This window comes from Lepidochelys kempii, chromosome 1 (assembly GCF_965140285.1).
Source record: "Lepidochelys kempii isolate rLepKem1 chromosome 1, rLepKem1.hap1, whole genome shotgun sequence".
NCBI classification, from domain to species: Eukaryota; Metazoa; Chordata; order Testudines; family Cheloniidae; genus Lepidochelys; species Lepidochelys kempii.
Window position 1 is genome coordinate 32,737,535 of NC_136380.1, and position 22,693 is coordinate 32,760,227.

General features: G+C 39.0%; 2 protein-coding genes across 3 annotated transcripts in view; one reads left to right on the forward strand and one right to left on the reverse strand.

Moving 5' to 3' along the window:
• The window catches only part of ARHGAP42 (Rho GTPase activating protein 42), a 378,098-nt gene that overhangs the window by 350,241 nt on the left and 5,164 nt on the right, over nt 1–22,693 (forward strand). The window lies entirely within an intron of this gene.
• Nucleotides 1–22,693, reverse strand: part of PGR (progesterone receptor) — a 54,511-nt gene that overhangs the window by 9,106 nt on the left and 22,712 nt on the right. Inside the window, exons 3-6 of the mRNA XM_073337968.2 lie at nt 19,613–19,729; nt 6,773–7,078; nt 4,029–4,173; nt 204–334 (exon numbers count right to left, since the gene is read on the reverse strand). Of these exons, the coding sequence (XP_073194069.2) occupies nt 204–334; nt 4,029–4,173; nt 6,773–7,078; nt 19,613–19,729 (699 nt within the window). The remainder of the gene's footprint in view (nt 1–203; nt 335–4,028; nt 4,174–6,772; nt 7,079–19,612; nt 19,730–22,693) is intronic.

Genomic DNA, 22,693 nt, shown 5'->3' on the forward strand with positions numbered 1-22,693 from the left:
AAAAGCAGTATTTTAGTGCTTGGGGCCTGAGACATTTTTGCTGAAAGGGACTTTTTCCTGTTTTTCAGGGCATACAGCCCTACTATAATTTTCATGATAAATAACACTGTGTGAAACTTTGCAACATTTCATTGTTGTTTTAATATTTGAGGTACAGAACAAAAAAAATGCTAAGAAGACAAAAACATCCATTTTCTACTTACTTGTATTGAGCAGTAATAATGATTTCATACAGAGGAACTCCTCTTGACTAACTTGTAGTTTAACAAATTCCTGTGGGATCTGCCACATGGATAGGCACAATGAATAAAACGACGATTCTTTCATCCTCTGTCTTACACCCCAAAAAGGTAAAAATAAAAAAGACTCAGCCACTAATTCTTTGTAGTACCTACTTTGCTGTTAGATTAATTACTACATTCTTGAAATTAAGGAGAGATATATGAAGTAAAACAATTTTCTGAAATTTTTGTGTATCTATTAGTTTTCACACACATAAAAAAATCGTAACTTGACATTTGATTGGAAGTTTAAAGGTAAATTAATTCTCCTCAAGTGGTGTCATTGTTTAGACAGGCATCTTAGAGACTGACAGGAGCTGAATGTCAGGTGAATAATAATCATGATTTTTTTACATTAAAGAAACCCAACAATTTTTAAAATTTAAATCAGATTTTTAAATTTAAATGTTGCTAGTCCTTTACTTTCTTCTCATTTATAATCGTACATTGCTAAAGTAAATGTTTTCCAAGCGCTTCTTTAATTAGCGTTCTAATTGTTAGTGGAATTTCAGATTTTTTTAGATAGTATTTTTTCTACTAAGAACTTGCACATTTAAATGGTTATCTAGGTGGCAGAAGACCCATTAATATCTGTACTGTGAGGACAAGAGAAAATGGCAAACACAAAATTAACAAACAAAGAGCCTGTGCTATACTTGGAACCAATAACATCTTCTTATATATTGAACTTCCACAAGTCAAATGATGTTAATGATGTTCCTAAGTCACTTAGGCTCAGATCTTCAAAGGTATTTAAGCTCCTAACTTCTGTTGATTTCTATGGAAGTTAGGAGCCTAAACACTAAACAAATTTTTGAGCCTAAACTAAATGCTTTTGAAAACAAATATGGGCATTTTAACAAATTTTGGCCCATTGCGTAAAAAAGTTGACAATAACTTTGTTAATGGATTGAAAGTCTAAATAACTTTTAATTACTAACAGGGACACAATTTTTTTGAAGTGACAAAGATTCTATAAAGAGAACATTTTAAAATAGATGTTAGCTCCTGACGCTGCCTTTTCTGAGAAGTCCCATTAAAGTCAATGGAACTAAAAATGTCAGTAAAGTTAAATAACTGCAGAGATGTTTTCAGGAATAGGGCCTTCATTTTCAATCGTTTTGTTTTTTACTTACAGAAGTTTACAAAATATCAGTTAAGCTATATTCCCAGTAGTAGCATTTTAAAAAGCCCAGCATTGGTTAGCTCATTATACACTGAATAGAAAGGTGCAGTAGCACCGGTTAGTTTGACAACGCCTCAACCTGATTTAAATCAATGAGTTAAAAAAAAAACATGGGTGAAATTTTGGTTCTACTGAAGTCAACAGGATTTTTAATATTGACTTCAATGGAGACAGAATTTCACCCCAAGTGTTTTAAATCATGATTCCAGTCTGGCTGGAAGCATTATAATCAACAAAATGTTTATAGTTGGCATGACAAAAAACTTTTTCTCAGTGCATGTAGATCAACATTTTATTGTTTTAAGTGAGAAATACTTCAAATCTGTTCAGAATCTGAAGCGCTGAACCCTTTTTTAAATAAGTTAAATATATCAGGTTTCAGAGTAGCAGCCGTCTTAGTCTGTATCAGCAAAAAGAACGAGGAGTACTAGTGGCATCTTAGACACTATCAAATTTATTTGAGCATAAGCTTTTGTGGGCTAAAACCCACTTCATCGGATGCGTGCAGTGGAAAATACAGTAGGAAGATAGCTACACAGAGAACATGAAAAAATGGGTGTTGCCATATCCACTATAATGAGAGTGATCAGTTACGGTGAGTTATTATCAGCAGGAGAAAAAAAAATCTTCTGTAGTGATAATCAGGATGGCCCTTTCCAACAGTTGACAAAAAGGTGTGAGTAACAATAGGGGGAAAATATAAACATGGGGAAATAGTTTTACTTTGTGTAATGACCCATCCACTCCCAGTCTTTATTCAAGCTTAATTTAATGGTGTCCAGTTTGCAAATTAATTCCAATTCAGCAGTTTCTCGTTGGAGTCTGGTTTTGAAGTTTTTTTTGTTGTAGTATTGCCACTTTTAGGTCTGTAAAGGTGCCACTAGTACTCCTCATTCTTTTCATTAAATAAATCATTTATTGTTTATTGGGAAATTATGCTACTGATTACTCAGTTGCTCCCGTTGAAGCTGTTCTACATAAATATTAGGTCATTGGAGCAGGGGGACTGGAACCTGGCTTTCCCACCTCCTAGGTGAGTGCCCTAATCACTGGGAGAAAATGTATAGGTGGGGGAGGCTCCACCTTGCCCGCCTCTGGCATGTTTTCCAAGAAGGGGCTTGGGCACCTAAATTAAGGAGAGACTTGATGGCCAAGAATCCCAAGCAGAGATATGCAGCTCCCTCCAATCTGGCCATACGAATCCCTTTGAGGGGCGGGGCCACAATCCTTTCCTTGACATCTCCTTCTGGTTAGCTTAGGTAGCTCCCCATTCAGCAAGGTGGCTGACCCATTCATAGGCACCTAATTTGCCCCATGCATTGTACAGGGAGCCTAAGTGCCTAACTTAGAACTGTGGATTCCACTGGATGACAAGGTGCCTAAAAGACACGCATTACAACTCCTAAGTTCCTTAGGGAATCTCACCCTTAGACATATTTTTAAGTATTAGAAGGTGTAGCTAAATATCTACAGTGCTTTTAAAAACAACCTGGGAATTAATCTGGAAATTAACAGCTCTTGCCTCATTTTCAGGTTTGAGGCTGGTGTTGCTGTATGCCGATATGGCAGGTGGTATCCATCTGCACTAGGACTGAATTATGGATAAACCAAGTCTAAGTGGCAGCTTGGTTTTAAAATACCTGTTAGACAATGGTATAGATAAAGACCAGAGATAGATTTTAATTTAATAAAAGTTATTTCCAGAGTATTTTCCGCTATACATAACATCTTTGATGTGCTTTATTATTCCAAATTATTCAACTTTTCTAATTTTCTAGTTCAATTCTAATTCTTTTCAATTTTCTAATTCCTAGTGTTTGCTATAAATACATAGAGTGAAATCATGGCTCCACTGAAATCAATGAGTTTTGCCACTGACTTCAGTGGGGCCAGAATTTCACCCTCAGATCCCAACGTATGACCTCTGTGATTGTGTGGCATTCCACTGATTTCATGGGTACTCTACATGGGCATGAGGATCTGTGCACTGGGATCCTGAAATAGGACTGGGAACCTAGTTCTTAGTTTTATGTGAAGCTGAATCATAAACCTATTTGTTTAATTTTCATGTTGCCTTGTAAAGGCTTCTTTTTTGAATTTCAAGGACAAATTATTAAGGAGGGAGGAAAAAGTATACCATGATTGCCTATGAAATACTCCTATGTATTTCATGCTACAACAATATGGGATATTAACCCTTTGCCCTGAAATCTACATTCAAACTAATTCAGGTTTAATATCGTGATAACATAATTCTTTTTTTAACTTTCCCTCAGATAAACAAAACCACCATCAAAACTGTTTTGCTTTTGGGTCTATAGATGGCCATGTCAATGGAATACGTTGGACTTTTATGCAATTCTTACTGAGGATACTGATCTTTGATATTATCAGAGCTTTCTCCTTTGATCTTAATTTTAACACTGTTTAATGAAACAACAAAACAAAAACATAGGGCAAAATCCTGGCCCCAATCAAGTTAATAGCAAAATTTCAATTGACTTCAGTGCGGTCAGGACTTCATCTATTATATTAGTAAATAGCAGTAACTGTCTACTTACTCATTTAGTATCAGATCAGGTGCAAAGTATAGCATCTGACCACTGACATGCTTATATGACCTCCATCCCATTGCAAACACCATTAGACTCATCCAAGAATACTGGATAAGGGTTATCTGATCATCGATATGTAAATTCCGGAATCCTGAAAATCACATGAAGAATTAAAAGAATTCAAATACTACTCTATAAAACATTTCACAAAGTAAGAAATTTATATTTGTCATGTGTTCTTGATGTATCAGACAAGCTATCCATTATTTTTAGATAAATTTAAATATGTAGTATTTTTGGTACCTATCTATACAGTCTCCTTTCATACCTTGTGTATGTCTTAAATAAGATCTGAGTACTAACAATATCAGACAGAATCCTATGAAACATCCACTAAAAATAAGACTACTACAACAAAAACTGGCATTAACTTTAATTTTTGAACTCCTTTTAGTTCACGCAATGGGACTTTATATTTTTCTTTTCTTTAAGAGCCTCCAGAATCAGCTAATTAAAGAGTAAACATGTACATTTCTTATACGTAGCTGTTTCCAGTAAGTGGTAGCGTTGACTTGACAATTCAAATGTATCTAATTTTACAGGATAGTTTAGTAATATTTCTTAAGTAGTTAGAGACTAATCAACAGGAGGCTTGTGATATTTGAATTATCACTAGCCATTTGACTAGATTCGCTAACCTCTCCCAAATTTTTATGCTGAGCCACATATTATTCCTTTTGTTGGTTTTGATCCTGAAAGGATCAAATCAAATATAATGTTACCAGTTATGAGTGATTATGTACTTTAGGAAACAACAAAGTGGTGATATTTGTACTATAGATTTTTTTACAGAAGTAAAGGATATTTTGGGGTTTGTGAGAAGAGTGACGGGAGGATTGATCTGAAGTTGTTTATAATTATTATTTTAGCACAGATCAATAATTACTATATCCCTTTTCCCTGTTCCCATGAGTTTTAATGCTAGCAACAAAGTATGTTTAGGAAGTGGCTCACTGAGGCATCGAATATAGATTTTTAAAAGTTGGCATATTCGAATTATATAACAGTAGTTTTTACAGCCAGTCTACAGGCAGAGAATGCCTCTTTTGTATAATATTCCTTCAAGTGTGTACAATCTGTAAGGTTTAAATTACCAGCTATGTCAAATGATTACAGAAGGTATAAGAGAGTTCAGGAGATCAAAATATTTATTTAAAAGGAAGCAGGGAAGGGAGAGTACACTGAAAAGCAGAAAGTTGAGCCTGAGTTCATTCTGAAATGAGCAAGTATGCTGAGCCTGCTGTAGACTTCTCAATCTCAACCGTGTAGAGTACTAAATTCCAAACAAAGCAGCGTATGGGATTTACAAGGAAACAAGATAAATACACAACTGCAAAAGTGCCAGATATTCTCCTATATCTCCATACAAAGCAATCTCAAAAACTGACATAAAACACTGAAGAGACAAGATGGGTGAAGGAATATCTGTTATTGGATCAACTTCTGTTGGTGAAAGAGACAAGCTTTTGAGCCACACATGGATTCTACACATGCCTATCACAATATGTGGTATACCTCAACCAGTGCATTAAATGCCCCATGTGGGTGAAACCAGATGATCACTACACACTCTAATGAACTCACACAAGAAAATCATAAAAAAACAAAAACACCCTGTTACCTGTGGTTGAACACTTTTCACAAAGCAATCACTCTATATCTGACCTATCAGACCTCATCCTCAAAAGAAACCTGCACAACACTTTCAAAATAGGAGCCTGGGAGCTTAAATTCATAACTGCTAGACACTAAAAATCATGGACTTAACAGAGACACTGGATTTATGGCTTATTGCAACAATCTGTAACCCACTAAGCCCCCTCTTTTATTTCTAGGATTGCAGAGGCGTTACCAGGCCACTCTACCTTGAATGGTCCCTTACAATATTTGCTAACTACTTATGCTAAACAATCTGTTCTTCTTGCATTTTTCTGTGATGATGGGAGTACCTGAAGAAGAGCTCTGTGTGGCTTGAAAGCTGGTCTCGCTCGCCAACAGAAGATATTACCTCACCCACTTTGTGTCTCTAATAGCCTAGGACTGACCCAGCTATAGCTACACTGCATAGAACTCTGAACATATTTTTCATTTAAAACAGCTTTAAAAAATAGTTGTTTTTTAAACTAAACCAATTTCTGCAAAAGGTACAAGTTGCACATTTGTTTAATCTGTACTACTTCATTGGTCACTGGATCCTTCCATATTCAGTGATATTGGAGCATTTGTCTAATCTGTTTAAACCTAATATCTCCTTAGTCTTATAATACCAAACTGTGTTGCTCTCGGTTTTCCCATGTTATTTTTTTAAATCATCCTAAGTATAATAAGATAAGAATACTGTCTGTTTAAATATTCTTACACCTAAAGAATATAAAGTAAAAGCATGTGTTTTAAAACGTGTCTGCTCATTTAGTGGAATCCCCTTAAGAAGGTTCTACTGTTTGATTAAAATATATCTTTGGTACACAGAAAGTCCAATTTTATACTCTTTTGGTGAAATGGCAGTGTTATTATATATTCAATTAAATGTCTTTATTAAGGATTCAATTATTATGCATTCAATTTGTTATGTATTACATTTCTGTATATACCTGGTTTTAGTGCACAGCCAATAAATAGACTAAATACTCTTTAGATAATTAGCTTGATAACATATATTAGCATAACTATATATAGAAAGATATTATTACCTGGTAGTGATTTAGACCATTTGACTACACAAAGGAGTTGCCTCTCACATAACTGATTCAGACTGGTCAGCAAAGCACTTGGGGTTTCAGGCTGCGTGTTGTCATAACCTGCATAGACCACTTCTGGCTCAATGCCCTGTAAGATGCTGATCAGTTGGGGAACAAACTGTATTTCTTGATTTGGTGAAAAGGATATTCTTTGGGTTAGAGCTTGGCTTTCATCGGGAAGGGCCACTGGCTGCTGGAGTGCAACAATATCTAGTGTCCTCACAACTTTGACTTTGTTAAACTTTTTAAACTTTCGACCTGTGGAAAAAAATAATTTAATGACACATCAAAAAAACCAGATTCCCACAAAGCAGATTAACTCTTTTAGTATCTCTTACATTATTACACTTTTAACCTTGGAATATTGTTTCTTTCTGTTTTCTTTTCTTTTACAACTCCAAGTTACATATAATTCAAAAACCTTATAGAAAATTCTTAAAGTTTTGTTCCAGCGGAGAAAGAAATAGAAAGAAACACATGAAAATATACACATTAAATTTCCCACCATATATTCTATGTTACTGCAACCTGATAAAGTATTTCCTGGTTCAGTTCCTGCTGTCCTATCACATTCTGATGGCTGAGCCAATTGGTTTTGCAATTCAATTTCTGCTGAATGTGAGTCGATTATACTGTTTACATTGTTTTCCTCTACCCTCAGAAAAATGCAAATAGTTCCCCAGTACAAATAGAAGTTCCTTATTTCCCATTTCCATGCATAAAAGACTTTTGACTTGTCTAACTTCCACTCCTACCTGACATAGTTCTCTCTGCTAAAACAGGAGTGTGAGAATGGAACTCTCAGTATATGAGGAAGGTGGTAGGTAGTGTATATATAGAGAGACAACACTCAAAAAGAACTTCAACTATTAGTGAGTAACCTTTCTTCTTCTACACATTTCCAGTTAGTCACAACATCCAGGAAGTTGGACCTATGAGTACTATTTAAACAAAAAACGCAGAACTGCCCTCCCAAAGTAAGCGTCAGATCTAGATGTCAAGTGAAGAAAGCTGTGCAGAGTAAACAAATGTACATGTTTCCATTATGGAGGCATACCACAAGCGGGAATATTCAAAGGCCACCTTGCAGTTGGAGGAGGAAGAGCAGAGGTAATAGAAAGGTTAACAGTTAGCTGGATGGATTACGCTTCAGTTTTTTTGAAAGCTTTTTCTAGTACACTGTCAAATAGTTACTTACCACTAAAATATCCAGGTGTTAATTTACCCTTTGAAATGGAATCAGTATGCCATACTTTAAGCCAGATGTTTCATCTGTCTGTAGTGGAGTAAATCATTCTGGAAGCTGAGAATTTATAAATGGAATGTGTTTTTTCATAAACAATGGGAAGAGATCTCTCCATCCTCTTTGTCTTCTTTTCATTCTATTTCACAGTTCTGTTAGTTTAGGGCTGGATTTTTGTCTCTGTTACACACATTTTACAGAAGAGTAATTCCATTAGTTAAAAGAGTCACTCTTGATTTACACTGGTGTGAGAGGAGATTCAAACCCTCTGATTTCAAATTAGAGGGGGTATAGGTGAGTATATTTATAGCTAATCTAAAAACACAAAATCAGTTTTATAATGTCAAATAAATTTTCTAATTCTTCAGTATTATTCATCCATAAAAATGAGTACATGAATATTTAGCACACAAAAAAGGTGCAGTTAAAAGTTAGATTACAACATTATTTGTGATCCTATATAATGCTTAAGACAAATAGGGAAGCATATTAAATATTTTTTCAAGGAAAAGAATCTGCTAATATCATAAATATACGGAATGGAATTTTCAAAAGCACTCAAGCAGTGATCTAACACTGCTCCCTGGGGAGTGAGTGGAGAGAGTCCAGTGAAGTCAGTGGTAAGATTCCCATTGATTTGTTATGCAGGAGATCAGAGTACATGATCACATTGGTTCCTTCTGTCCTTAGACTCAATGACTTCAATGACAGCACAATTAAGCCAGTGATGAGTGCTTTTGAAAATCCCTCCTTCAAAACTATTAACTGTTTTACATCAGTTGTCACTAAAGATAGTAGCAAAAAAAAAAAAAAAAAAGAAGAGGCAAGCAGTCCTGGTCAGTGACTCCTTAGTAAAAAAACAAACCTGACACTCAAACCTGGGTCACAGCTGACCCAGATAAAGAAAAAAGGATTATATGCTATTACCTCCAGATGAAATGACATCACAACAAAGATGTCTAGTATTGTAAAGAATGCTGGAAATTTCCAACTAATTATAGTCAAAGAGTGTGTGGCTGGTGAGGGGTGTGTGGAAGGGGGAGAAAAAGCAGCAAGAGAAGATCTGACAGTTCAAGAATGACTTCATGGATCCATGGAAGTGAACTGAAGACAAGGTCAGCAGAGGTAATAAACCTGCAGATTCTTAGGGTGCCAGGCATGAGTAAAAAAAATGAAGCCTTAATGGTAATTTATGGATTTGTAATCACAGGGAATCTTCAGTAGTGAATGAATAAAGATACATGCTTCTAACGAATTAGAATGCAATAAAATAAGGACTAATTCACAGAATTGCGCAGATAATTGTTTCTGGAAATATAGTTAAGTGGCCTCCAGTATTGCATGCACACTGTTTGCAGAACTTTCCAGTCAACTGCAAGGGTGAGTCCTGCCAGACGCACATTAGCATTTGCAAAGGCTTGGCACCTGCTTCAGGCTAGTCATTCCACATTAAGCCTCTGTTGCTGAAATCTTAATGCCACACGAAAAAATGAGAGGTTTAACAATATATGGGTTTTTAAATTGTATTATACAAAATATTTAAAATTATTTCCTGCTCTAAGATGAACCAACATCCCAAATTAGTCCTATACTGAATAAATAATAGTAATGTCACTTTGGCACTAACTCATCATAACACATAACAGCTGTGTGCATTTTGTCAGCAAACCTTTGGTAGCTTCTGTCATTGGGGTGTTCAGTCACACCAGCAGCTTCATGGTACCCACAGTTCCCAAATCCACAATTTATTATACATTATTGGACAGTACATTAATAGTGCATGGGAACTGTGTACAACTACTGAATATAAACCAACAACATAATAAAAACGACTTAAATGATAAATGCTTAACATGCATACGTGAGATTCATTACATTGTTTTGGCGCATAATCCTGCACTTTGATTTTTCCTTTTAAGCATGTGTATAGAAGCAGATTACATGTCAGGTACCATGGTGCACCAGGCATTCTGTATTAGATAGCTAGTCTTCTCATAAGACACTAATGCCTCACCCTCTCCACAACCCGTAATCAGGCGAAAAATGTCAATGATTCATTATTTTTGACACCGTACCATGGTTTTTACTCCAAGGTCACTATGCTCCTCTGGTTCCATATGAGAGAACAAGTTCTATACACCTCAGAAGACTGTAAATATGCTAAGGGAACAAAGCAGAGGTAATACATCTTGATTTTAATAAAGCATTTGATTCAGTGTTTTAGGAAATATTACCTTGAAAATTGCATATGAGCACTGTCAGAGGGACTGAAAGCTAACTGAAAGGTGATTTTCTATCAGTAGGGCACAACAAGAAATCAGTGTTAGACATGGGTCATTTTTAAAGTCTTTGCTACTGATCTGGCAGAAAGGGCTAAAGAATATTATACTTCAAGCTGTGAACTGCAGTGAAGACAAAGAGATAACAGAGATCAAGAAGGGTTGAAAATATCAGCAAGAAAAAATAAAATGAGATTCAGCTTGGAAAAATAATTGGCAGCATAGATTCAGTGGAAGGGAAAAATCCAGAAAGCTGTAACAGTCAGAGAAAGCTGGGGCAACCGTATTCAGGAGACTGCATATAAGTTTGCAATGCAGTACAGAAACAACACAAGACAAATGTGATTGTGTACTACATATGCAGAAGTGTCATTCATGTGGGGCATGCATGCAGAAGCGCAAGGAGGTGACAAATTAATGTGTTCAGTTCTGGAATGATGTTACCAGAAAGCTAATGACAAAACTGAGGGAGTGACAACTCCAGGGGGAGAAGTGTCAGAATATAAAGGTCCACAGTATTTTAACTTTTTAATTACTAAAGAAGAAGAATTATTACTTAGGGTGCTATAAATGCAAATTAGACTGCAGTGTTTCTACAAGAGAGTTTGTGAGTACTCTACAGACCTATTTACTTACAGCACATCAAAATTAATTCTAAAATCATTCAGATGCATTTAACTGCTTAGAAATTCGTTTCTGAAAACATAGCTAATGTGTTGTTAATATAATATACACACAATCCAATTCACTCCTGTGCTAAGTAGACCATAAGAACAGGTAGCACTCAATAGAAGGTGCTGCTCAATAGCTGTCAGCGGAGGCTACACTCACTGCTCCCAGCAGTAAGTTTAGTCCAATGACTAAACAGCCATACATGCCAGTCTATACCAAGTGGGAATCATTAGATACTCATAGTCTCTGTAAAGTCTTGTAGCCTGTCTCAGGTTGGTTAAGCAATATTAAGTGTCGGCATTGAAGATTTCAATGCATGATTAAGGGGCTGCAGGGAAAGACCAAAAGAACTAAATATATATAGCTTGTTTAAGAACTGAAAGGGAGGTTTTGCACTATAGCAGGCTGCAAACAAACTGTGAGAAAATTGCTTAGATTGATGGTTAATGGAATGACATTAAGGAAAGGAAAAATATGGTTCTGATTCAACAAGATACTTAAGCACATGCCTAACTTAAAAACACAGTGCTGAGGTAGCATCAAGCATTCTCTCTCTCTCTCTCTTTCAGGTGCTTGGCTGGCTAGTTCTTGCTCACATGCTCAGGGTCTAACTAATCACCATATGTGAGGTCAGGAAGGATTTTTTCCCCAGGTAAGACTAGCAATGATCTTGGGGACTTCTTGCCTTCCTCTGCAGCATGTGTGTGGAGGTCACTTGTCAGGATTATTTGGGAATATCCCACCTAATCATTTCCCTGCCATAGAGGGGGACTCGAGCACTGGTACACTTTGATCTCCTCTATTCTCTGCCTGTGGTACACAACAGTCTAACCTCCAGTGGCTGTAAACGTCGGTCTAATTTTAGTAGTTGGATTTTGGTGCTGGTTGGTATTGGTGATATACAGGAGGTCAGACTAGATGATCTAGGTCCCTTATGCCCTTAAAGTCTAGGACACTATGGGTAGTTACATTACAGTTAACGGGGCAATTTATATCCTTAAAGTTAGGAATGTGCTTACGGATCTTTGCCCAGTTGGGGCCCAAATTAATTATGTGTATTATAGCTGTGCCCAGCATCTGGGCTTTCTTGTGCTAGCTAGCGTACAATCACACAGGTGGACACGGTTCCTGCCCCAACAACTTATACCCTTCTTAAAAATGAAAAGCAACAACTGAGTGTAACAAACAATAGAGGGCAGAGAGAGAAAGGATGATGGCAACCAATAATAGGAACAGGCCATCAGTGGCACAACTGGATGGCTCTCAGTCATTTATTCTGTGCTTTTATAATCCTCATTAAAAAATAACCCAACCATAAACCCCCCTTTTCCTTAACATTTGGGCCATTCCCGCGCAACATCCTTCTCTTGGAAAAAATATAAGGCTGAGCTTTCTATATAGATTTAGTACACTCCCATTTGATAGTACTTTTCGTCCTGTTTCTACATAAGCCTCTCTCCTCTTGAAACCTTGCACCACATGCTATACAAGGGGGAGGCTTTGGTCTCCGGAGGTGTCAGACGCAAGAGAGCAAAACTCCACTGAGCAATTATGGAGCATATGCTCTAATGTCAGTATGGTTTAGGGCAGTGAAGTCGCGTGCTCGCTATGCCCACCCAACAATCTCCTATCCCCCAGAGTCTGGAACTGCTGACGTCATTGGGCTGCTGAAGCTGTAAAGGTGCAGCTACCCCACCTGGTGCAGCTGAGAAAGGAGAGGAGATTGCTGGAGTTCTGGCTCTGCAAGGAGGTGTTATACCCCCTTTCCTTTGGCCCCATGTACTGCTGGATATGCCTTTCTGGTGAATATTGGGACATTCTTAAAGGATTTCTCCCCCAAGAAATCAGGTGGGAAACAGGACTATGTGGCGCTCCTGGGTGGGGAGATCTGCTGGAGTCATGTGCCCCCACAGACCTGGCTCTGTGTGGGTACGGGGGTGAGCAAGGACTCAAAACTCCTAACTCTGAGAACTGCGATAATGTGGAATAATCTCCCAAAATAAATGGAGGAGCTATTTCATTTTGGCACATGTAGAACAGGACTGGCCAAAACCCTAGAAAATATATACTGTGAGGAACAACCTTGCTGTGACAGATGAGGACAAACTAGATGACTCAATAAGCATTTTTCCTATCTATAATTTCTTTTTTCCTCGCACAGGGTTTTTTATTGAAGTCTACTGGATGGAAGTAGTTTTGATTCTGAAGACAATGTATGGCTCCAAATCTGCACTGTATTTAATACAGTACTAACTTTAAAACTCCAATAAAAGTACACTTTTTAGTATGGCCACAGAATGCTTCCATATAGTTTTGCTTCCAGTTTACACAGAAGGTGACTCACAGGAACAGCTTCCCCACAGACAGACAACAAATACTAAGGCCAGTAATGGTACTGGTACAATCTAAAGGTGTGTTTGGCATTAAGGCTCCAATGCTGCTCCCATTGATTTTAATGGTGCAGGATCAGGCCCTAAAATCCAGCCTCAATTGTCTCTATTATGTAAATCGATGGGTAAATGTGCCAAACTCACATTCATAAATCTACTAAATTCACACTCATTGCTCAACTCTTGTTCAAAGGGAATAATAAAAAAGTGCTGGAACTAGCAACAAAAGTGTATCATTTAACAATTTTTATCACATTTTCTTTAAATTATCATTACTGCCCACAAACAACGCAAGAGAGATTAGGATTATGAATGATATTGAAGCCTTACAAAACACTAGATTCCCAATCCTCTGCAAAAATTGAAAATGCTATTTACCTGTTCCAAATAACTTTCAGGTCAGTGTAAAAAATAAGGATATAAACTAGACATTTCATATTATGCTATTATTGAGGGGATCTGGTTTTCAGGAGCACTATGAATATCTTTTAAAGAGAAAATGTTCAGTATTCTCCCCCCCCCCGCCCCCATCTCCTGTATCTGTATGAATAAGTATATGAATTACTCAAGGGTTCCCAATTTTTTTTTCATCCTTGTCCCTTTTTAGGAACCTAGTGGGGTTTAAAAGTTAGGAAAATAAGTTTGAATGTTAAAGTGAAAGTGAATTTGCATTTCTTTGGTGGAAAGATCATTTTTAGCCTTTGCATTCCCTTTTGTTCAATATGAAGTGAATTTTGGCGCTGCGACCCTATTTATTGCACTTTTACCGCATAATTATCATGGGAATTATGGATCCCCAGCAGAAGGCAGTGGCACAGCATTGATACAGATGCCAGAGTGATAAAGGGACTATCACCCTAAGAATATGGATTGTTTAAATCATGCAGACTTATTTAAGTGTATAAGAAACTACAAGATTGTTACATATTTTAAAATATTGGTGTACTTGTTTTCTCAACTTTTTGCAGAAAGTATTAAGAATAGTAGTATAAAGAACCTCTTTGAAAGTGTATACGCTTAACCGCGGTTAAGCATACACTTTCAAAGAGGTTCTTTATACTACTACGGACAAACGTGGGATTTGTTCACCTGGGTAGGGGAACTAATGGGAAAATGTGGGTTTAAAAGCACAATGTTAATTTGCGGAAAGGTTTACAGCCGGTCAGTTTTACCTGATTTATTTCCAGCAGCATAATCTCTTTGAAGAATGAAAGCTATTCTCTGTTTATGTGAATATACATTTTCTTCTAAAATGTGTTACTGTCAGTTGGAAATGCAACATGACTAGCTGCTGTGACTGCTAAGCAGTCTAATACAGGTTAGGAAACAAAACACTTATTGTAATTCAATTGTGTTTATAATTTCTTATATTTTGAAATGTGATTGTTATTGCACAGCCTCTTGTCAGGCTCTCATGTGTCAGTATCTAGAATTTATGAATTTTCAACAGCGTTTGCTCTTATCATCTGCAGCAAGAAGCACAGATGTCTCATTCCTTTTTTCAAATCCTTACACTTGCATTAGGTAAATGGAAGACCAAGCATTTTTTTTCTAATCCAGCATCCACAAACACATGCAAAGTGCAGAAAAAGTCAAGCCTTCAGATTTAATCTTTCTATATACAATTGGCACCTAAAGCTGTGATGATCTGACAGATCTCCTGCGACAAACCGAGTTCCCAGAAGCACTTAGATGGGAGAACTCTCTGGAATTTCTAGATGCTGCAGAAAGTGAAGTTGATGACTCACCATGTGGCACACTCCCTGCTGAGAAGTACAGACTCAATACCCTCATCATGATAGGACCATGTGGGATGCTGTAGGTGTCATCTAAACCTCATCAGACATAAAAACAGAGGCCACGACCACTTGTACTCATTAAAGACCTTGGGTGAGGTTCTGTGCTGCACTGAATTCAGTCCAGGAGGAGACAAGGTTCCAGGGGCTTTAAGCCCAGCCCAGTCTCTGGCATAATTTAGACAGCCCTGAAAAGCCCTTGTGATAGGTTCTATCAGGCCTTTTCTGGCCCTAGCTGGGGGTGTTGGTGCCTGGATACCTCCTGCTGAGAGTGGGTTTGTGTGTGTGTGGGGGGGGGTGATAGGGGTGGGGGGGGGGTGAGAAAACCTGGATTTGTGTTGGAAATGGCCCAACTTGATTATCATACACAGTGTAAGGAGAGTGATCACTTTAGATAAGCTATTACCAGCAGGAGAGTGGGGTGGACGGAGGTATTTTTTCATGCTTTGTGTGTATATAAAAAGATCTAACAAGGTCAGCTCCCAGACTGCTGCGCTGGGCATCACAAAATGGGGAAGAGATGGCCAGCCCTCTGTGGAGATAGAGGTGGTTAGGGACTATTTAGAAAAGCTGGACGTGCACAAGTCCATGGGGCCGGACGAGTTGCATCCGAGAGTGCTGAAGGAATTGGCGGCTGTGATTGCAGAGCCATTGGCCATTATCTTTGAAAACTCGTGGCGAACGGGGGAAGTCCCGGATGACTGGAAAAAGGCTAATGTAGTGCCAATCTTTAAAAAAGGGAAGAAGGAGGATCCTGGGAACTACAGCCCAGTCAGCCTCACCTCAGTCCCTGGAAAAATCATGGAGCAGGTCCTCAAAGAATCAATCCTGAAGCACTTGCATGAGAGGAAAGTGATCAGGAACAGCCAGCATGGATTCACCAAGGGAAGGTCATGCCTGACTAATCTAATCGCCTTTTATGATGAGATTACTGGTTCTGTGGATGAAGGGAAAGCAGTGGATGTATTGTTTATTGACTTTAGCAAAGCTTTTGACACGGTCTCCCACAGTATTCTTGTCAGCAAGTTAAGGAAGTATGGGCTGGATGAATTCACTGTAAGGTGGGTAGAAAGCTGGCTAGATTGTCGGGATCAACGGGTAGTGATCAATGGCTCCATGTCTAGTTGGCAGCCGGTATCAAGTGGAGTGCCCCAAGGGTCGGTCCTGGGGCCGGTTTTGTTCAATATCTTCATAAATGATCTGGAGGATGGTGAGGATTGCACTCTCAGCAAATTTGCGGATGATACTAAACTGGGAGGAGTGGTAGATACGCTGGAGGGGAGGGATAGGATACAGAAGGACCTAGACAAATTGGAGGATTGGGCCAAAAGAAATCTGATGAGGTTCAATAAGGATAAGTGCAGGGTCCTGCACTTAGGACGGAAGAACCCAATGCACAGCTACAGACTAGGGACCGAATGGCTAGGCAGCAGTTCTGCGGAAAAGGACCTAGGGTGACAGTGGACGAGAAGCTGGATATGAGTCAGCAGTGTGCCCTTGTTGCCAAGAAGGCCAATGGCATTTTGGGATGTATAAGTAGGGGCATAGCGAGCAGATCGAGGGACATGATCGTTCCCCTCTATTCGACATTGGTGAGGCCTCATCTGGAGTACTGTGTCCAGTTTTGGGCCCCACACTTCAAGAAGGATGTGGATAAATTGGAGAGAGTCCAGCGAAGGGCAACAAAAATGATTAGGGGTCTGGAACACATGAGTTATGAGGAGAGGCTGAGGGAGCTGGGATTGTTTAGCCTGCAGAAGAGAAGAATGAGGGGGGATTTGATAGCTGCTTTCAACTACCTGAAAGTGGGTTCCAAAGAGGATGGCTCTAGACTGTTCTCAATGGTAGCAGATGACAGAACGAGGAGTAATGGTCTCAAGTTGCAGTGGGGGAGGTTTAGATTGGATATTAGGAAAAACTTTTTCACTAAGAGGGTGGTGAAACACTGGAATGCGTTACCTAGGGAGGTGGTAGAATCTCCTTCCTTAGAGGTTTTTAAGGTCAGGCTTGACAAAGCCCTGGCTGGGATGATTTAACTGGGAATTGGTCCTGCTTCGAGCAGGGGGTTGGACTAGATGACCTTCTGGGGTCCCTTCCAACCCTGATATTCTATGATTCTATGATTCTATGATCTTCTACACTTTCCACAGTATGCATCCGATGAAGTGAGCTGTAGCTCACGAAAGCTTATGCTCAAATAAATTGGTTAGTCTCTAAGGTGCCACAAGTACTCCTTTCCTTCTGCTGAAGGAAACCTACTCAGAGCAGGCTAGAAGGGCCAGGAGGAGACAGTGACCAAGTGGGGTCCAGCAACCCAGCGAGCAGTCTTGTCAGCTTCTTCTCAGGGCCCAGGAGCAGTGCTGGGTGAGACTGGGGCAGTGCAGGAGCTCATCAGTTCTAGCTTAGAACCCCAGTGCCCAGTCAGAGCCTTGCCCTCAAGCACTGCAACTAAGTGGTTGCCTTTGAGTTTCGCTTATTTAAAGGCACAGACAAATTATGAGTTGTGTTATCCTCTGTTAACTGTTCAGAGACTGATGCCACACTTGTAGCATGGGCCACCCTGCTTCAAGAGGTGGCCACAACTTGTGGACTAAAGGAGAAAGCACCTGCAGTACACCACCCACTCCCAATGTTCTCCTGCCATCCCCTGCTCTGTCCATGACAAACCATTTGCACCCTTACGCCCTTCAAAGTTAAGTTAAACAGGAACATGGCACTCTTGTTCCAGCATAAGAATGTCCACACATGGAGTTATTCCTGAGTAACTTCATATGTAGAGAAGCCCTTAGACCCCACAGCCTGCAAACTCATAAACATGTACTTAACTTTATGCATATGAATAGTCCCTCTTTACTAAATGCAAAAGAGTCTGGGTGATATCCACACCTGTGGAAGAAGCTGGGTGTTTCCCACTGTAAAGTGTGGATTCCAGGGTATTCACAGGAGGCAAGAGATTTTGGCATGGATATTTTTTACCCCCACTGTACTGCCAAACTCACACTGATTCTTGAACAGCTCAGTTCTTTGTGGCCACTGCTCCTGAGCTCCCCTAAAGGGAGGAGACAAACATCCAATTTTTAAAGAGGAAACCAAGAGGAAACAGTGTCTTAGTCCATCTAGATATTTTAGCTTTTTTTTTGTGTGGTGTTTGTTTACAGAGTAGATGCAGAATCCCGAATAACCCAGGCAGTTTCTCCACCCCCATCCACCCAACTTTGCAAAGCCTAAACCCCAGAGGGTCTTCAGTGGGAATTGGAGATAGGGAAGCATACTGTAAATGGCAATTTCCCTTCCATACCCCTAATCCCAAGCCCCATATGTGGGTACAAGCTCCTTCTCCCCTTCATGTGCAGATGTAAAGGTGACACATAGAGCCCTATGCCCTAAATATCTACCACCCACAGTGTAATCTTGATTTTTTTCCAGCTGAAACAAGTTAGTTAAAAAAAAATCTAATAGGTTCTACAGCTCTAAATGAATGCCATTCAAGACATACTAGTTTATTCTGTCTCTTCTTTCTTTGTATTTTTAAAATTATTGTTTTAATTCTCTTCTATTATTCGGGTTTATCCATTTTTCTCCATTCTACCATCCTCGAATAGCTCTTTTCTTATCATCTTAGCCATACATTTTCAAAAGCTGTGCACGGTTAATGGGAGTTACCGTCTAAAATGCTACATCAGCAGTTTGAAAAATACAGGGATATGTATCTGTCCTTTCTGCATGTAAGCACTCCAAAACTTACCGTGTGACTGGACTGTCTCCCTATAAGGCAGTGGCTCCCAGGCTGTGGGTCTGCTGAAGCAGTGTTCAGCTTTCCACTGGCTTTGCTTGCAGTTACCCAGAAAAAGCAGAATGCTGTCTATACCAACCTCTCTGTTTTATTACTATATACCAGGGCAGACTGGAGTTCTCAGCTCTCAGTATCCAGTCCATGTAGGGCCAGAGCTAACAAGCCCTCTCCCTACTCACTAAAGCAGAAGGACAGAATGCTGCTGCCATCCACCCAGACGAAAGGTGGATAGAGACACAGAGAGTGAACTACTTTATTTTCAATTCCCACTTATTTCCTAAAACAAGTTCTCCAACTCCAAAAAAATAAAATAAAAACAAATAAAAGCCTGCAAGATCAGTCCATGTTAGTGAGCCACCTATGTATATGCAATACAAGACAAACTTTGCTCCAGAAAGAGAATTCATTTGAAGGTGTTTTTATTCAGAAGAATTTAAAATGAGTTTAAAACTATTTAAAATACCCAGACAAATTATCCCTCTAGAAATATATTTTCCTTAACTTAATGTCCTTTATTTAAGTCATTGAAGTTCCAAAGTAGTAATATTTACACTAAATGGATTGCAGTAAAGTTCCTGATTGGTTATTTTTCTGAATCCAGGCTTTACAAGAATCTTACCTCCAAGGACCATGCCAGCTTGACAGCACTTCCTCAAGCGACATGCTGGACAGTTCTTCCTACGAATCTTATCAACTATGCAGTCATTCCTTCCAGCACATAAATAATTATGCTGTCCTGTAAACAAGAAAAATCCAGAATTAACACAAAGTTTCTGATTGTGTCACGTCTCTCTCTCTGATCCAATGTATGGTGAGCCAAAAATTAAAAAGGCTTCAAACCAAAGGCTGACTGTCCCATTACAAGAATCACTAGAGATTTTTTTAACGTCATCTTTCAGATATTACCATCTGACACAGTTTTATTATAGTAATTGTTTTGGCTTCTTTATGGTTCACCAGTCTTCTATAGTTCCAAAATAGGGCACGGCCAGTATATACTGTTCACGTTACTGTACAATCGACATTTCATACATAAATCAGGTAACAGTACCGAATCTGGGATTTCTCCATTTCTGGGTCTTTTCTCGGATCTTATTTCCCTCCTTGTAAAACATTGTTTCTCCTTTTCCTAGGGTAATTGAGGGTGCTTTCCTTTGAGGGGTCGGGCACCTCCTGCAAGGGGATGAGTATCCTCAACTCCTGCTTCAGGCCACAGGAGTGGGCCCTGTTAGAATGCTACATTTGCCCTGCAGCCCTTTTCACTGATCTTGAAAAATGTCTATTCCTTTTTCAATTCTATTTGTTATCCTCCACATTTTACAGCAGATAGGAACACCAAACCCAGTACTTAATTTGTGCCAGGGCTTGAAAGTAAATAAAATTGCTTGAGCCCCAGCATCTCTTTCATTATAAACTAAGCACTGACCAAACCCATTATATATTGGCAGGCTTAATGCACAATACTGGCAAAACAAAAAATATGCTCATGTCTTCTATAAAAGTTATGAAATAGTAGAAATTATTTTTTTTGAGAAAAACATGTAACAGTGACATCTAAAGGGAATACACACAAAAGAAATGTATATGTACTTCTATTTATCGACCTAACATACTTGTATGGCCACCATTGCAGAAATGTATATGTACTTTTATAATATCTACCTAACATACTTGTATGGCCACCATTGCCACAGTATCTGAGCATCTCACAATCTTTAATTTATTTTTATGCTAGCAACACCACTGTAAGGTAAGAAAGTACTATTACCTCAATTTTACAGATGGCAAACTAAGGCCCAGATGCCAGATTTTAAAAGGTATTTAGGCATTGCTGTGCTCATTGTTGCAATGCCTAACTGATTCAGGTGCCTAAATCTCATTTTCAAAAAGGATTTGGGCACTTAAATCTCTTCAACTGCCAATGAGATTTTGGCTCCTAAGTGCCTAAATACCTGTGAAAATGAGATTTAGATTCATAAATCAGCTAGACATCGCAATGCTGAGTACTGCAACTCTTAAATACCGTTTAATCTGGGCCAGAGAGACTAAATGACTTACCCAAATTCACATTAGAAGTATCTATCATAGGAGAAATTGAACCCAGGTCTCATGAATCCCAGGCTGGTACCTGAACCACTGTCCAACGTTCACTCTTCTACCTTTGTCTGTTAGTTATTCCAAGAAAATACAGCATTTGACATATAAACAAGTTCATTAAACTTTTTTTTAATCAGGCAAAGGAGTGGTACAGGTCCAAAATGGTATCAATCATTGTTGGGATACTGTGTCCAGTTCTGGTGCCCACAGTTTAAGAAGGATGTTGATAAATTGGACAGGGTTCACAGAAGAATCACAGGAATGATTAAAGGATTAGAAAACATGTCTTAGAGTGATAGACTCAATAAGCTCAATCTATTTAGCTCAACAAAGCAACAGTTATGGGGTGACTTGATTACAGTCTGTAAGTACCTACATAGGGAATATTTAATATTGGTCCCTTCAAAATCTAGCAGAGAAAGATATAACACAATTCAATGGCTAGAAGTTGAAGCTAGACACATTCAGACTAGAAATAAGGTATACAGTTTTAATGGTGAGAGCAATTAATCATTTAAAACAAATTACCAAGGGTTGTGCTGAATTTGCCATCACTGACAATTATTAAATGAAGATTGGATATTTTTCTAAAATATATGCTCTACGAATTACTTTGGGGAAGTTCTATGATCTGTGCTATACATGAAGTCAAACTAGATCAGGGTTTGGCAACCTTTGGCACGCGGCCTGCAAGGGTAAGCCCCCTGATGGGCCGGGCTGGTTTGTTTACCTGTCGGGTCCGCAGTTTCGGCCGATTGAAGCTCTTACTGGCCCCGGTTCATCGTTCCAGGCCAATGGGGGCTCCGGGAAGTGGCACGGGCCAAGGGATGTGCTGGCCGCCACTTCCCGCAGCCCCTATTGGCCTGGAACGACAAACTGCGGCAGGTGGGAGCTGCGATCGCCCAAACCTGTGGACGTTACAGGTAAACAAACAGGCCTGGCCAGGCAGGGGGCTTACCCTGGCGGGCCGCATGCCAAAGGTTGCCGATCCCTGAACTAGATGATCACAGTGATTTCTTCTGATCTTAGAATCTAAGGATCAATGAACTTTTTATATATCTGTAGTCCCACTGAGCTCAACCATATAGGCTAGAAACTTTTTTTTTAAATGAAACATCAGACTCTGGCACACAATTCTGTGTCAAGAGGTGAATTCTATTGCAAATTGTGGTTCCAGAACACATAGGCCCTGACCATAATATACATTCAATGAGAAAAAACTTTTACAGATTTTTACAATCCCATGCCTGATTCAGATTGATTCCAATACTGATTTGTTTGCTTATTTTCCATAATCCCTTTTTGGTGACTTTAATGCTGTTCTTACCATAGAGCAGCCACTTGTCTATACCAAAAAATTCATAATAGAAAACTTCTCAATTATAACCTGCTTTAGTGATACAGGGTGCTACATTATTTTAAGAAACTGCCAGAAGCTGATTATACAACGCACAAACTTGTTGCATCACCAGGAAGAGGCTAGCAGACTGCAGCAGCCCCACAGAAGCATAAAGAATAAGAAGATCATATCCAAATGACAAGTCCTTTTTTAAACAGTTCACATGGGGTGTTCCTTAAATGGAAACAAAATCAGTGAAGGCCA